The sequence below is a fragment of the Chelonoidis abingdonii genome, chromosome 6, assembly GCF_003597395.2.
Source record: "Chelonoidis abingdonii isolate Lonesome George chromosome 6, CheloAbing_2.0, whole genome shotgun sequence".
Classification (NCBI taxonomy): Eukaryota; Metazoa; Chordata; order Testudines; family Testudinidae; genus Chelonoidis; species Chelonoidis abingdonii.
Genome location: NC_133774.1, coordinates 91,201,413 through 91,218,674, shown reverse-complemented (window position 1 = coordinate 91,218,674; position 17,262 = coordinate 91,201,413). Strand labels below are relative to the sequence as shown.

Genomic DNA, 17,262 nt, shown 5'->3' with positions numbered 1-17,262 from the left:
AAAAAAAGGTGGGGGGGGGCAAAGTGGAGTGTTTGTTTTAAAATGCAGCCTTCAGCTGCAGCAGTAACAAGGTAACAGTCCTGAAATGTGGTAAGACTAGCAATGTGCATGTGTCTGTTTGCTACAGACCCTTTCTCTCCTCTACTTTTGATATGTAGAATACAGATCTGTCTCATCTTACGCTGGGGTTCGGTTCCGCAGTCAGCGCGTAAAGAGAAAACCATGTATAGTCAAACTTCCATTGAGTGTAATGGTGGGCAGAATCGCCTGCACTACAGGAACAGTATTTAAATTGTTGTTTGTTCTCTGTTTTTTTTGTTTTTGCAGACCTCGTAAAGCTGAATTTGTGCATGTTAAATGCGCGTAAGATGCGACAGACCTGTATAGCTCTCAAGGTTACAGTTCTAAAGAGGATCAATTGCACTTCTAGTTGAAGTGACAGTGGCTTATGTAATTAAAGTGGTTTAAACATTTCAATTCTAAATATCATTTTTCAAGTCCTAGACTGGGGTAGGCAACCTATGGCATGCGTGGTGAAGACAGCATGGAAGTTGATTTTCAGTGGCACTCGTGCTGCCCGGGTCCTGGCCGGCGGGGGGGCTCTGCATTTTAATTTTAAATGAAGCTTCTTAAACATTCTAAAAACTTTTATTTACTTTACATACAACAATAATTTAGTTATAGATTATAGACTTATAGAAAGAAACCGTCTAAAAATGTTAAAATGTATTCTTGGCACACACAACCTTAAATTAGAGTGAATAAATGAAGACTCAGCACATCACTTCTGAAAGGTTGCTGATCCCTGCCCTAGACTCTAGCCAAAGGGAAATTGTTCATAGTTCCAGGATAAATGGTTAAGCCACCTCTGAGAAAAAAGGCCAGAGCCAAAATAATATTTTTCCCATTAGAAAACATTTTTGTAACTTTTTTCGAACAGGTCCAGTGCTGAAGTGTGTGGCAATAGAAAATTCAAATTTGGCATTGAAATGGTCCATAAGATGGAGAGAGACCTTTCAGTATCCTGATGAAAATCCCTTTTGATTTGGCTGAGATCTGAGGATCTGAAAATTGCAGCTCATAGAGGCATAGTAGCTCCATCAAACAATCACAGGCAGTTTTAATAACTGTCTCCCTTCATTTTGAATAGAAGATCTCCACTGCACATATAGCTTGTTTAGGACTGAGGCAAAATGGATGAATCCTGCCTCAGTAACTGTTCTCATCTGGAATGCAGGGGGTAGGCATCTATAGCTGCTCTCTTCTGGATTTTTGTGTTGTAGGGTGATCCTGCACCTTAAAGTAATTGAGCAGTAGATGAGGTAGAGCTGATAGCTGTTTTTGGTTCACAGACTCAACTAATACATAGGCATGAGAAGTAGGGGTGCAGGGCACCCCCAGGTTCCGCGCCTGGGGTCCCAGTCACCGGCCCCATGATTCTGCTGCTCGGGTTCCCGGCTGCCGGCCCCACTACTGTCTGGGGGCTCTGGTGATGGCCCTGAGTCTTGCTTGGCTGTCGGCCCCGCTCGGCCGCTGGCACTGTGCCCAGGGGCTCTCTGCCAGTCCAAGGTCTGACTCGGCTGCAGAGTCCTGGCAACCAGCCCCGTGTGGGGGGTTCTGGCCACCGGGGGCTTGGGGGCTCCGCTGACAGCCCCAGGGTCCTGCCTAGCCATTGGCCCCACTTGCAGGATCTCAGCCGCCACGTCTCCCACCCCGCTCCCAGAGGGGCACGGACAGGGGTAAGAGGGTACAGCTCAGCACCCCCAATTCAAAAAATGTTCCAGTGCCACTGGAACTAAATCCATGTTCGGTCCACAAAATACTCCATCCCCTATGAAAAATGTTACTGTATGTAAGTAGAGCTCTGCAAATCTGCGGATATCTGCTTTATATCCACGGATTGTTTTTGCGGATTGCAGATCAGATATAGATAACAATCTTGTATCCATGCAGGACTCCCTATACAAGGGTAATGTGGTGTTTTGAATAGCCCATGCCACTTTACAAATGGATGTATTACAAGTGCATGAGTACAGTAAATTTAAGTGAATTCACTTGTTGAGTATAACTCTCAACTTGTAATGGTCTAAATGTGGACAAAAAATCAAAATGAGGGAGAAGAAAAAGGAGATGAAATGCAATACAGTTAGTGTCATGATGATGTGTTTGCAAGGCAATAACTTACGTTAATACAGGAGACAGGCATCTGGATATCAAGGTGATAGATGTACTAGAATTAGCTGGGATAGATAAAGAGGAGAGTAAGGCGGGATATGATAGAAGTATATAAAATCAGGAGTGATGTGGAGAAATTGTATAAGGGAAAGTTATTTATTTGTTCTCATAAGAACTAGGGGCCACCAAATAAAATTAATGGGCAGCAGGTTTAAAACAAATAAAAGGAAGTTCTTCTTCACATAGCGCACGGTCAACCTGTGCAACTATTTGCCTGAGGAGGTTGTGAAGGCTAGGACTATAACAGAGTTTAAAAGAGAACCTCCATGAATTTATCTAGTTAAGTCCCTTAATGGCTATTAGCCAGGATGGGTACGGAATGGTGTCCCCAGCCTCTGTTTATCAGAGGGTGGAGAGAGATCACTTGGTCATTGCCTGTTAGGTTCACTACCTCTGGGGCATCTGGCATTGGCCGCTGTCGGTAGACCGGATGCTAGGCTGGATGGAGCTTTGGTCTGACCCAGTATGGCCGTTCTTATGTTCTTAGATAAAGACCACACCAGGTATGGCTGGAGGGGAATAAGTAAATATATATCTGACATGAGAAATCTTTCATTAAGAAGGAGAGTTGAGATGTGGCAGTTGCTGTGTGGTAACAGCTTGCGTGAAATTACATGGGACTCTGGGAGGGAGAAGGGAAGTGGGAATGATTTCAAGCACCATATCAAGTATTTTTCCGTTCCCATGGAAAAGTAATTTAATTTTAATATTTATTACCTAAGGCAAATACTATTTGGAACATACTCCAATCACAAGGCTAGTGGTAGTAGGAAGGCTGACAAAATAATAATTGCCCACAACAAAACCTCAACAGAAAATACAGATACAGTCTCTAAATGAAGTCTTGAATGTTGACATAAAAATGCTTTGTCTCAAAGAATGTGAGCTACTGCATTATCAGACACCTAGCTTCAGATCAAATAGAGTGTAACCCAAACAACTCACTTCCTTTTTTAGTATTAAGTAAATACTGGTAGTATTAAAATTAGGACTTTGCTTTTACTCTTGTATTACAGAAACTGAGACTAAAGAATGTTTGCACTTTTTATTCAAGGGGAATTAAAACCTTTAGGAACAGTCTTCACTATTTCTATTATCAGTTCCCCCTTTCACTGACATCCCGGAAACCAGTCTTCTGATTGCTGCTCTTTCTGGAAAGTGATGTAGCAGGTGTGGAAGGAACATCTGGTGTGTGAATGCTATTAGCTGCTTTTCTGGTGTTTCTGCACACAAGCGAGGTATTCCTGCACATCATCGGGGGAACCAAGAATCAATGGGACTCTCTGGTGAAGAGAGTCAGGCTTCACATCCAGTACTGGCTCAGTCCCTGTAGTAGCCATCCCACCAGCCTGCTCAATGATGAAAGCCATTGGGTTGCACTCATAAAGGAGACGGAGCTGTAAGAAATGACAAAACACAGGACTGTTTGGGGGGGAAATAATAACAAAGCACTTCTCAGAACGTAAGTGTTGACCTTTGCTTTATGACCTTGGCAAGCTTCTGCAAATCTCCACTAGAGAAGCGACCACAGTTCCACTGGTGTTAGCAATGATGGAAGCTCTGGTGTAGACCATCTGCCAGGGTTTTAACCACTGTGTTCTTTAACTCTGTCTCTTTTACAGCCTCTCTTTATTCAACCTTCTTTCAGGGTTTCTTTAACAATAACATCCCCACCATAAGCATCCTATTGTTTCATGTTCCCATCTCCCATTGTGAGATTTTTAAAACTTTCTCTTCTGGCTTCCACTGCATCTTCTGTAGAAGAATGCATTGACATTGCAGAGAAGTATCAATATTCCAGTGGACTTTTAGCATTCCAGAGCTGAGGGACACAGTAGGTGGGACAGCACTGGCAATAGGTTTAGCCTGACTAACCAGGTTCTTGAGGTTGCATGCAGCAATGAAGTGGTTAAACTAGCAAAGGTGACACCTTCTCACAGGCCTTATTTGTTATCTTGAAGCTTGAACAGTTGTGTTTGCTCAGGATATTTTGGAGTCTGAAACTTGATGCTGACATTCTCAAGTGTCAGGAGTTGACTGCAGCACTGCACAACTGTGGCTAAACCTGTTACAGTGAGCTAAGTTCATGCAGATAGTAACTTTTAAGTAACTATGGTTATTTTAGAAATGTATTTTCAGTTTAGTGTGAAGGAAATTAGGTGCCCCAATACCTATTAATGTTAACAGAAATTTCAGACATGGTCATAAAAATGTTCCAGTTTGAAAGCAAGTACATTTGGGTCATATGTCAAAAAACTCCAGGGTCCTGAAACTAGGGGTCTAGGAATGTGGCAGTATCCCTTGGCTTGAAGTAGTTTCCATCATATACAGAGTTTACAGTTTGGTTCAATGGCACTCAGCACCCCCACTAAAAATTGTTCCAATGCCACTAGGGTGACCAGATGAGGAGAAGAAGAAAATATTGGGACACATGGGGGTGGGGCGGGAGGGATCACCAGCAGAGCGCAAAAAAAAAAAGAGTACCGTGAAATATTCGGACAAATTGTGTCCTGACCAAAGATTGGTCAGGAGGCGGGACAAATACCTAAATATTGGGATGGTCCTGATTTTATTGGGATGTCTGGTCACCCTAAATGCCACTGAAAATACTACAGTATGTAAACGGGAATGAAAGGCTGGTGGTTTAAGAAGGTTCAGTTAATAGACTTGGTTTTGGGAGGTATTAAGATACAATGTGTGGCACGGAAAAGCCTATACAAATGTAAAGCACCCTCCCAAAAACAGAATGTGCTTTGGGGAAATGAAAGTGTGTAATGGAATGCAACCAACCCTGTAATAATTTCGGTGATCACACTATTTGCAATAAAACCAGGGATTTCATACACTTAAGCAATGTACATAGCATTAACTTTAAAGATAAGTAAGAAATAAAGTTAGTTTGTTTCAATGCCACTCTAAGTAAGTACACAATGTCCAGGTAACATGGGGCAATGGGCTTTGTATTGTCTTTATGGCATGGTAAATTCGAAAAAGAGAACCTGCCACAAAACAGCAGTGGTGTCACTGCCGAATCACATGGGGTTTGTCACTGCTTTGGTGTGACTGTAAACCTTAAGAATACCATTCATCTACCTCAGGGGTTGGCAACCTTTCAGAAGTGGTGCCGAGTCTTCATTTATTCACGCTAATTAAAGGTTTAGCGTGCCAGTAATACATTTTGATGTTTTTTGAAGGTCTCTTTCTATAATATTTAACTAAACTATTGTTGTATGTAAAGTAAATAAGGTTTTTAAAATGTTTATGAAGCTTCATTTAAAATTGAATAAAAATGTAGAGTCTCCCGGACCAGTGGCCAGGACCCAGGCAGTGTGAGTGCCACTGAAAATCAGCTCGCGTGCCGCAGGTTGCCTACCCCGATGTACCTCAACAGCTGGAAAACTAGATAGGACCAGCAGCGATTGTGATAGAACCAGTAGAAAGGGGAATTAGAACAGGCACTAGCTGGGGGGATGCAGGGGTGCCCCTCCTGCTTCCAGAGTGTCCGTCCATTAGCCAACCAGAGGAGGAAGGGAACTGACTGTTCCTTTGCTCTCCCCTTTCATTAATTTTAAATCCCAGGCCAGGCCAGGCCTTGAGGAGCCTCTTTTTGCTCTATTTCAGCAACCCCTGCCACCCCTACCCCCTGGAACCATAGTTTAGGAGCTGTGTCTTACAGATGCTGCAGGTCTGACCCATTGCCTGTTTTGGGATCAAAAAGAATCCTTTTTTTTTTTTTCTTCCAATTGTGGCAGATTGGCATAGTCCTGTTTTGGGGGTTTTGTTTGTTTTTTGCCTTCCTCACAGCATCCTGGAGGCACAGTTAGGCTAAATAGGAATAGGATTTAATAATTTGTGGTAGTATTTGGTAGGGATGTTAGTTTATTGCAATTTGTGGCTGGTTTCCAGCCTAATTAAAAGGAATGGCTCTGGGAATTTGCTGATGGGCCTTGTGCTCATGGGATAGACCAGGACCTTGTGTCCTACATAGGCTGAAGTCCTCCTGTTTTGGTAGCCTCTATCACCCTTACAAGGGGATGGGGGTGGTGGGTGGTAGGATTCAGAAGAGGAAGCTGAGTCTACCCTGAGTGTTGGGTTATATGGTAGAGGCCTTTAACCCCGCCCTGGAACTACATAGAGGCAGTTAAGTAAGAGTCTAGGTGACAGGGGAGGTAGCCCCCCCTCCGCTGTGATGGGTTTAATAAAGTTGTGGGCCTGCTGCTTAAAATCCCTCCGCGTGTCTGTCCTCATTCACCACCATGTCCAGGTCAAAAGCATACTTCTTGACTTTGTTCAAAAAGCTGACCGCATCCAAGCGTCCCTCCTTTAAATGCATGAACATTTTGTAATTCATTAGAGCATTATGAACATCAGATCCAAAAAAATGATTTGGTTAACATTTCCAGTTTAAAAACAGCATCTGCAAATAGGCTGATACTGTTTGTTTCAATATGAGAGACAAAGATTAACTCTCATTGTCTGTCTATCCTGAGCACTTGACATGCTTATTTTATCTTGACCTGTAGGGAGTGGCCTTTGTCCTATACTAGCTTGTTCATTTAGTCTGCTCATCATGCGCTTCAGCTCCAAAATCCATGAAGCAAATCCATCCCAGCTATAACTCCATATATTTGCGCTCTCAGCACTCTGCCTATGCACTGGGGATATGCACTGTCTTTCAAACTGGAACAGCCGTGACTTTGGATGAATTGGTCTTTATGGACAAACCTACTATGTGCGGCAGACAACACAGGTCTAGAAAAAGTGGTGGTGATACTTTACCTCAAATCACAAGCCCTTTTCACTCTTAACTGAAAGTAACAGTTCCTTATTTTGTTTGTAAAATAGCCATTAAAAGCAACCTTCCCTGTCCCCAATATTAAAAACCAAATTCTTAGAAGCGGACTGAAAAAGCAGTACCTCCAAAATTCTCCTTCCAGCACCTAAATATAACATCTTCACAGTACACCCAGGCTTCCTGAATGAAAGTCTTGAGCTAACTGTCACCCTCCCTCTCCTCCATGGCAACACAATCCAAGTCAGCTATTAGCTACTAGAGGCTAATTTACATGTGTAAACCCTTTTATTCCATATTTGTTCCTTGCTTTCTCTAAAGCTGTGAAATGAAATCACCTTGAAACGGCTATTGCCTTCAAAAAAGGAGCACAAAGTAAAGTTTTTAGCATATTTTTTATAGTATCTGGCACAGCTGTTCACGTAAAACGAAGATCCCATGTACACATACCCTTTGCCCAGAGGTTTAGAGCACACTATGTATTTCACAATGTATGGTGTATGCTGCCTCTTGGTATATGCCTGCCAGTACCTTCAGGATGTCCTTTTTTTCCTGTCTCTTATCTCATTCACTTCACGGTTGCTTTATATCATTTCCAAACATAAAGACAACCTGAAAAAGAAAATCTGTAAAGCTTGTTCTCTCTCACACGCAACCACCCCACAAATTCTATAATAAATGGCCAGTCCCTTCCAGAAGGCCTTTAACATTCAAACATTCTGAGCAAATATGCCCCAGAAGCCATTCCTGGTAACATGGTTCAAAAACCAGTCTGGAAAATCATTGCATAATGAGGGGATTCCTGCAGTGGCAACATGGTGTGAATCCAGCTATTTCTCTACTTTCACCAATTCCTCTTTTTCAACAAGGACTTATTGATTGGCCTCTTCAGATGAGTTTTTAGTGCCCTGTCCCAAGGTGGTTTGTGTAGTTGGACAGATTGGCTAGTTCTGTGGGACAAAATATCTTTGTCCACACTGGTCAAGGAAACAGTGCTTGCTAGCTCAGCTGTATTTAAACATGATTTCTGGTAGCAGAGTGTCCTTCAGTGAGGACAAGGCCACAGAGTCAGTACAGCAGACCCAATCTGTGTACTGCGAGACTCGGGCCTTGTCTGTATGGTGGTGTAATGTGCTTTATGAGGGTGAAATATCTAAAACGCACTAATGTGTTGCACATTAACTGGTCTGTGTAGACATTGGTGCACACTAAAAAGCACTAGGGAATCTTTAATGTAGTACTGTTTCAAATAGCACTACATGAAAGTGAAGCAGCAGAATCTATATGGACCAATTAATGTGCAAGAGGTCAGTGTTCTTTAAAAATCATACCCCAGTGATTACTCTACCTCGTAGACAAGTCCTACACTATTTTGAATACTTTCCCAGGGGAGCCATTGTGATATTTCACTCTAGGGGTTGGCTCCAGTTACTATAACTGCTTGATCCTCAGTACCAAGTAAAAACAAACAATTAATTTTTAGGTCAAATGGTAGAGGCCTGCGTGTTCTGTGCTGAAGATTCCAGGTTCAATCCCCGCTGGAGACCGTGAATCAAAAGTTGGCTCCACTGAAGGATGTGTGCATAGCCTGTAATGCAATGATTGGTTTAAAAACACCAAAAATAAATGGGATGACGCTGAAAGATCAGAAGTATGTTAGATGGGACCACTGTTGAGTTGGGCCAAATCGAACTTGTAAAAACTTTGACCTTAGTGTCCCTTAATATACTCCCCAAACCAGCTCAAGAAAAGCTATATTTAAGCCATTATGCATAAATTATAACCATTCTGTCACACACTGGAAAAGCAGTGGTATTAGGTACAGTAAGTTCAAAAGACAAACAGTTTACCTTTCCCTTAGGACTCTTCTGGTTTGCTGGGTACATGAATATCCCACCATACATCAGGGTGCGATGAACATCAGCCACCATCGAGCCCACATATCTAGAGCCATAGGGGGCACTGCCATCCTGTAAAACAGATGGAGACCTTGAAGCTGAAGCTGTTATATCTGTGGATACCAGTCAGCTCTGTGTTCTTGGGGAACCAGGGTGCAGTATCTAGCCCAGGGGTAGGCAACCTATGGCACGCATTCCGATTTTCAGTAGCACTTCCATTGCCTGGGTTCTGGCCACCGGTGCGGGAGCCTCTGCATTTTAATTTAATTTTATGTGAAGCTTCTTAAACGTTTTAAAAACCTTATTTACTTTACTTATAACAATAGTTTAGTTATATATTATAGATTTATAGAGACCTTCTAAAAACGTTAAAATGTATTATTGGCATGAAAACCTTAAATTAGAGTGAATAAACGAAGACTCGGCACACCACTTCTGAAAGGTTGCTGACCCCTGATCTAGCCTGTCTGACTCCTGAAAGACACTTCCCCTGCCCCCCTCCATACACACACACACCAGACGCTGCTTGAACCAAAACCAATCAGAGAAAAGGCTTGCAGAGAGCAGTGAAGGGTATTGGGAGACACACCAAGACCCCTCCTGACAAAGGAGACAAGATTAAGACATCTCTATTTCCATACAGAATGGAGAGCAGAAACAACTCCCCTAGCCTCATCTGCATGAAAGATGGGACAGGGATTAGAATACAGAATGAAGAATAGAGAAGTCACTGAACTCTGGGACCAGAAAAGCAGGGAAGCACTGCATCATGGGAATCTCTGCTCCAGATGTTAATGAACCTGTGCCTGCCCACACCCAGCTCAGCAGTTATCAGACCAATTCCAGTAATGAATCTGTGATTGACATCCAAAATACAGAAGCAGCCTGGTGGCATTGTGAGCTCGCTGGAAGAAAACAACACCCATAACCAAGAGTGTTCAGCTCCTATTGTCTAGCCTAAAGAAAACCCTTGAGTCCTCAGTTTACCAGTAAACAAAACTAGTGTTCTCCCTTGAACCATTGTTGTCCTCTACAAAAAAACAAACCCTGCCTATGTTTAAGTGTTCTGATGCTTAGATCCAAACTATGCATCAGTTCCACTGGGACTCCATCTTCTCCTGACTGATCATGCTGGGGGCTCTGTCCAGTACTCAGGACCCTGAGCTACCATCATCACCAGTTCAAGCCTCATGGAGTGGGTGAATTCTCCTTCTCTCTCTCTCTTTCTTTCTTCTTTTCTACCTTAGGTATTAACCTTTTAATAATGTAGGTTATGTTGGTTTAGCCCTCCTTGCGTAGTTATCACTATTATTCAATAAATAACTTTTATGGTTAAGTTGGTTGCTTCTCTCTCTCTTGCTGAACTTTACTCTTTTTTGTGTGTTTTAGCTTCCCCCATTTACTCTACAGCAATAGTTCTTTTACCTAAGCTTAAGATCCTTGCGGTGCCCAAAATACTGTGGGGTTTGCTCATCAATTGTGATGTGCGAGTGGAGATAGGGACATGGACACGCAAGGGTGGCAGCTTGAAAGTGCTGCTTTACCCGGTCCGCTCAGACTTGCTCTGTTAATGTATGTGCGAGTATCTTCATCCGGTTCTAGGGCTGGAGGAGCCCAGCCCTAGGAAACCTAGGTCCTGCAGGATAGCTCCATTGGGAGGGGACTTGCATAAGGAAGAAGTAGAGCTCCATATGAAAACACACATGACCCAAGCAGTACTTTGATAGAATTACAGAATCTCCCCTCCCCCCAGAAGAGTAACCTGAATAAACGAGCATACCCCAAAGTAACGGGCAAATCTGGTAACACTGCCAGGCTGGGTAGCTGGCGAAACTGCAATGTATCATTGCCCTCTTCGTTTTGTTACAAGTCAGAAATCAAAGTTTGCTTAAATCCCTGACCATTTATGGGACACTCTAAATGTTGGCAGGGATATAGTTCGACACACCCTTTTTCAAAAGGATAGAGTCTCTTATAAAATGTAGTAATGTCCATGCAACCCCAAAGTAGTGGCAGCAGTTTTTAAACTCTCCCTGGGCAATATGAACCACTCATGGTAACTTTGTGGCGTCACGTGTGCAATCTGAGTACATGAGAACCTGATACCATCTTGCCACTTTCCCTGCTTGCTCAGTCTTGAAAGCCAACATGGACTGAGACTGCTGATAATCTTGCTTCCTCATGTGATCAGAAAAATGGATGTAGTCAGGTGCTTCCAGGGATGGAGATGCAGGAAGAGCAGAACAAGGGGGATCTATCCTTGTGCTACTCTCTGAGGATTCTTGTTGTTTTGCTCCCAAATAGGTGTTATGATTTTAGGATTGTTGAAGACTTATTTTGGAGATTAGTTGAGGGACTGAAGATTATTTGGAGTATGGGTTTGTTTGCTTTGAGCTTTTTGGAAGGCAGTTTATCACAGAAAATGTCATTTCTTGGGAGAGCAGTAAGAAAATGTATGCCTATCAAACTTGACAGTGTCCATTTAAAATCTGGGGGACACGTGCTCCCTGCATGCATCACCTCTGATCCTCTGCCTCTATCTGTATATACCTTCCAACTTCTGCAACAAAGGAGGCAGGGGTTTTACAGACAAATTGCCTTCATTGCACAATCCTTATTCATCCCCAGAGCCAGATCCAACCTGTGCACTGAATGGGGTAAGGGGTCCTGTTGTTAAAAAATAGTATGTGATCAAGTAATTTAAAGACTATATATCACAATCCATAAGCACAAGGGAGCCAAATTCTGCACAGGCAGCCTTAAAAGAATAGGAAATGCCAGGATTCTGTTCTAACTTTTTTGAGTACTTGACTTTTTGATCTTAATAATGTCCTTTTAAGAAAAAAAAATTGTGTGTATTTTGACAGAGGACCACATTCCACTAGTGTATGTTGAGTTGTCTGCATCATGTGGTGATCATAAGTACAGTATATGGGAACAGGAAGGACAGCTGGTAATCCTGCTTCCTCTATCAGTATTTCATTGTTTCTTACCATAATAGAAACATAACTGATACAGACACAGCTGAATGCATGATCATGCTACAAATAATAGAAAATAGAAACTGCTTCATTTTAGTGCAGTTGTCACCTGTACCACAAGGACCTGGCAAACAGACAAAAGCAAACTTTTGACTTCCCTTTAGGAACAAGACACTAGCAGGTGTACATTCAGTATTCCCTTTAGTTTTCAAGTTTTACTACTTGTTTGATCCCTTATGATACAGTCTGGCATTCTCACAGCTGCAACTGAATATCTCATATGTTTCTCTTTCAGATGAGAAAGCTAATGTATGCTGCATGATGGCTGGAACAATGCCCAGATTTCCCCCTCAGACAAAGATAACAGACATGAATGCCAGTGAAATAATTTTTTCCCTCTGATTAGACTCTTGGAAATGCCTAATTTGTATGTGCATCTGGAGAGCATTTTGATATTGGCTCAGTGGGTCCTAATGAGAGAGATTTCCAAGATCCCTGCAGCATATGCGTGGCCACTGAGTACCATCACCCCCAGAACTGCTGCGATATTTTCAACTGTGGGGTGGTGGAAGCAGGCATCCGTGCGTGCCAGTATCATGCTCTGTGCAGCTCAGTGTGTGTTCCAAGGGGCAGGTGTGTGGGCTACTGTGCCTCACATAAAACTGGATGCCAAGTCTCTCTCCTCCACCTTGCCCCAGTCGCTCTCACAGATGCCCACTTCTGCCTCCCCGCTGTTGGAAAAATTGTGGTATTAGCTAATTTTGCTATTTCCAAGCAGTCTGTGAAATCACGATTTTTCACAGGATCCTATTTACGAGTCTCTTATCTTTAAACCAAATCGATTTAAATGGTTCAAAACATGAAAGTCATGTAATGTTTTCCCAGAGTATTACATCAGCTTTCTCCTCAACCCATGCACATCAACTCATCTGTGTGGCACCTGTTTTCTTCTACAGAGTTTGTGTTAGATGCATGGCTAGAAGGAAGATCTCAGGTGAAGGGGGACATAGCTATGGCTTAAAGTAAAATTTGGTTTCCCTAGCTATCTTCTTATTTACAAAACTCATTTCCTCCATAATCCTGCCCTTAGTGGAGTGCATGTTGGAATCAGCATACTCCTTTACATACACTACAGGAAGCTCTTTAGGTGGCAGCTGCTATTCAAGCTTGAGCAGCTGACCAGAGGTTTTGTGATGGTTAACAAAAGATTTAGGTTTACTCTGGACTCTTCTCCCTTCCACCATCCCCGCACCTTTGCCATGGTGAGTAGTCACATTCCAGAAGAGAGGGATTGGTCTAGGGCCTTTGCATTTGACTTTGAAGCAAGAAGCATGCCCTTCTAAACCAAGGTGAGATGCTGTGGTGGAACTGATAAGAGAAAAGGGTAACAGAGATCAATGAATATAAGGGACAGGAAAATGAAAGGTAATTGAAATAATTAGTTAACTAACTTAGTTACTAATATGGCCTAGCAAAGAATAAGAACATGCACAGAGGCAAATATAAAGTGCTTTTTTTAAAGCAAGGTTCTATGTTTCATTTAGGAATCTTGGAGAGAAAATGGGGAATTTTCCTTCAGCTTCCTCCCCTGCCTCCAAACTTGGAATTGCCCAAGAAGTTCATTTTTTATCTTGGTCTTTGATTTTGTATCTGCAAATAACCATGAGTGCATATTTTGGCATCTAGCTGTCTAATAACCTGATTTGCAGGCTCGTTCAAGTAGCAAGATGTCTAAAAGCCTTTGACTTTATGCCTGAGAAATTGCACCTACAATTATTTGCTGGTGCAAAATTGCCGGCTGCTTTTTCTGAATTAGGCCCTACATCTTGTTTGCTTCACCTTCAAACTAATGCAGCCCGAAAAGATTGTACGGGCAGAAGCTGCTTGTTTTTTCCCTTGTGGTATTGGTGTCTTTTTCTGAAGGCTCTCTGCAGCCCAAACCCTGCAGCAGGGATGAAGAAAGCCCTTTCTTCTAGTGGAAGTGATAGCACCATAACGGCTTGTCTTTTCCTGAAGAACTGTTGGTCATGCTGAACTGCCCCTAGATTTTCTGATGTGGACTAAATATTCAATAATGACTGGGCTGAAATCTTTTATAGGACCTTCCCCAGAAGATGTGAGTAGTGACTCCATTAACACAGTATTACCTTTTTAAAGTTTAAAAAACAACGCTGCTACTAACTAGCTGTTTTAGTTCAGAGACACTTCCAACAGCCAGTTTACAACAATAGCACAGAGCAAGGTCTAAACAATATGTTTTTGTCAATGAGGTTTGAACTCCCGCAGGATTTATTGAGTCGTATGATAGAACAGTGTGACAAGTTACAGATACTCCACAAAGGTATTGACAGAGTTCTGGTGAAATGTCATTGGATTGCACTGTTTGATGTATTTCTCTCACCCTTTGAAATTTAAACATATTACATGGCATTTCCTGTTGGCTAGCTCTGCTGCTTGAACAAACAGTTTACACTTTTTTCAAAAGTCAGGTGGCTTTATAAAAAGTAGATTACGTTCTGATCTGGGGAATTGAAGGATTCATATATAAAGAAGCAGTTTTCAGGAAGCAAGAAGGCTGTAAACTGCGTTCCACTTCCCTCAAAACTAGACTAAACTCCTCACGTCTCGGTTTCAAATAAAACCTCATAAGCAGACGCACAGCTTTCTAGTGCTACATATCTCATGGTAACAACTTAGAGCAACAAAGCAGAGTTCTTGGGCAGACGCAGAGCAAAACTGTACCCATTTTGTTCAGTGTAGCGAGATGTAAGTTTACAGCCTACCAAGAAGTCGTCATAGAAATATGACCTGCAACCTTATATAAAGATATGATCCCATCAGACTTGACAAACTAAGCAGCATCAGTTCGCTCTCTCCAAGCAAAACACATGGTGGTACAGGAAGTAACTAGCAAGTAGACTCTAGTGCTACTGTGCCATTACTGAACCAGTGCCTCATTATAGCGCTCTGGGGAAGTTTGCTGCTGGATGCACTGTCTTTTAGGAGAGACATAGATATGTGTGTGGGGGGGGTTATTTTTTTTATTTATGTATTTATTTATTTTGTTGAAAGAGTAGGATTAATTCTATCATCCTAATGAAATTCAAACTTGAGTAATTATAGTCTACCACATTTTGAAGTGACTTGTTGGGCATACACAGTCACATTTTCAAAGAACTTTTCAAAACTGCACAGGCAAAATTTGTCCAGGTACCTGTTCATGCTCATAAAGGGCTAAGTCATGCCTTATTAGGCACTGATCCATGCTGAAGGCATTGCAGATGCGGAGTTCCAGGCAGCAGCAAAATGTAGAGGGTAGCGTGCCCTCAGCTATACCTGTTCAGGTGGTACAATGTACGCCTCCTATGGGGGAAGGTGCATGGGCATGAATCCAGCTCTTTGCCTTTGGGGTTATATTGTGCCCCATGAGATGTTAGGAGGGAGCAGTCTTTGTGCTTTGGGAAGCATGGGATTTGCAGCTGTACCCTGCTGCTGCACAAGGGTGCAACTGGGGGGGGGAGGATTTTTACGCCCCGCCCTTCAATGCAACTTACTGAGCAGTAGTGAGAAATCTAGCCCAAAATGGATAATTGTGCATGTTGTTAATTGAGGTACATATTCAAATATATTTGAAAATAGGTGCATGTCCAAATTTTGCATGCATAATTTCAGCAGTTCTTTAAAACTCTGGCTCTTATTATCTAGCACATCTTCCTCCAAACTGTTACAGAATGCCGATGAGTTTGGCTACCATAAAAGTTGAAGTTATAAAGGATTTTCAGAGAAGTGAAAGCCAAACTACTTTAGCCATGTAGCCAGAATGTACCAGGTTGTTGACAAGGAGTTTAATTCAGCAAAACAATCAAACCTATCCTCCTCTTTGAGCTGTACTTTGCTCAAAGCAGCAGGAGCCCTTGCTGCATTAGCTGATTACAAAGCTGCTATTTTCTCACCTCAGGAAATTTCTTCCTTTGTAAATATTCTGTCATCGAAGGATCAAAGTACTTGGCATAACCCTCATTGATACTGTAGATCTTCCCTTTCTTCTTGATTTTCACATCTTTATCTACCAGAACAAATTCACCAAGGGCCTACAGAAGAATGAGGTGCACCAATTACTAGCAAGCAGTGGAATACCATGCTAAAGGAAAGTTTGAAAGACTTTAGCACAACATGGTCCTTTAATCAACATTCATTTATATGACTTGTCATTGTTTCATACAGATCACAAGCTGGAAAGCTGCTTTAGGTGCAGGAAGATTTGCCATATCTTCAATGTGAACAAAAATAATCTCAGAAATAATTATAATAAAATTAATACCAGTCCGGTATTGTGAACCCCAAATGTTAAAAAATGAGTCAGACCTGAAAACGTCATGAGACTGGCACCAAAATCATGAAATTTTTTTTTAATTATTTTTTTTTTTTTTTTGAACTGCCCCTGCACACCCCTACTGTGTGTGTGTGTGTGTCTCAACTAGAGTGTTGCTAACATCCCAAATATATTGAGTAAGCAGATCTTGGCCGCTGCTACATGAGATCTCCCTGGCTGCCTGATGATTTGGGGCTTCCAGCTTCTACCCAAACCTGAAAATTCTAATTAATTTAGTGTCCTCCCTCAGCCCTCACATCAATTCTGTCCCCAGTCTGTCTGCTTGATGTAATCTCTTCAGTAAATTACTTTTAGAGCTTAGGTATATTGGTCTTCACTGAAGTCAATGCACAAAGATCATGGAGACGAGATTTTCACCCATTGATTAAATAAAACCTTTTATATTGTTACCTATCTTGTGCTGACTTTCCAAATGAGCCATCTCCTTTCTCCTTCTCAAGCTCCCTGGACAATGCTGTCTGGGCTTCTGGTGTCTGATTTTGAGAAGCAGTTTGCAGTTTTATGGGCACATCTTTTTATTTGCAATATTTGAGTATGCAAGTCAAAGCACTTAAAGTAAAGCTACCTAACCTGCAGATGCAGTCAGACAGTTAGGGGTATAAGTGTGTATGAATTATGCCCATAATTAATATTTAAATTTGCTGAATTAAAAGCTAAACTGAGGCCTTTCTAAAAAAAAAAAAAAAAAAGGGGGGGGGGGCCTTAATTGGGGGCAAAGGCACTGATGAGTTTTCTTAAACATTTCCCAGTATAGGGTTGTGATGTAGTCTTAAAATGAATGCACAAGGGCAAGGTCTCAATTTCTTCCCTTCCATGAATGGGATTGTGGTACTGCAGCTAATATGGTTTTGTATTACCAGGTACCAGTAGGACAGGGATGAATTAAAACAGGACCTGGTCAAAAGGAAGAATGCCACAAATAATAATCTCTAGACCAGATTGGAATGAGAAAATAAGTAAAGC

The 17,262-nt window shown here is 42.0% G+C and overlaps 1 protein-coding gene across 1 annotated transcript in view; it reads right to left on the bottom strand.

Moving 5' to 3' along the window:
- Positions 1–2,927: 2,927 nt before the first annotated feature.
- LOC116837929 (fructose-1,6-bisphosphatase isozyme 2) overlaps positions 2,928–17,262 on the bottom strand; it is a 30,057-nt gene continuing 15,722 nt past the window's right edge. Inside the window, exons 5-7 of the mRNA XM_032802841.1 lie at positions 15,860–15,997; positions 8,878–8,997; positions 2,928–3,632 (exon numbers count right to left, since the gene is read on the bottom strand). Coding sequence (XP_032658732.1) covers positions 3,438–3,632; positions 8,878–8,997; positions 15,860–15,997 — 453 coding nt within the window. The 3' untranslated portion in view covers positions 2,928–3,437. The remainder of the gene's footprint in view (positions 3,633–8,877; positions 8,998–15,859; positions 15,998–17,262) is intronic.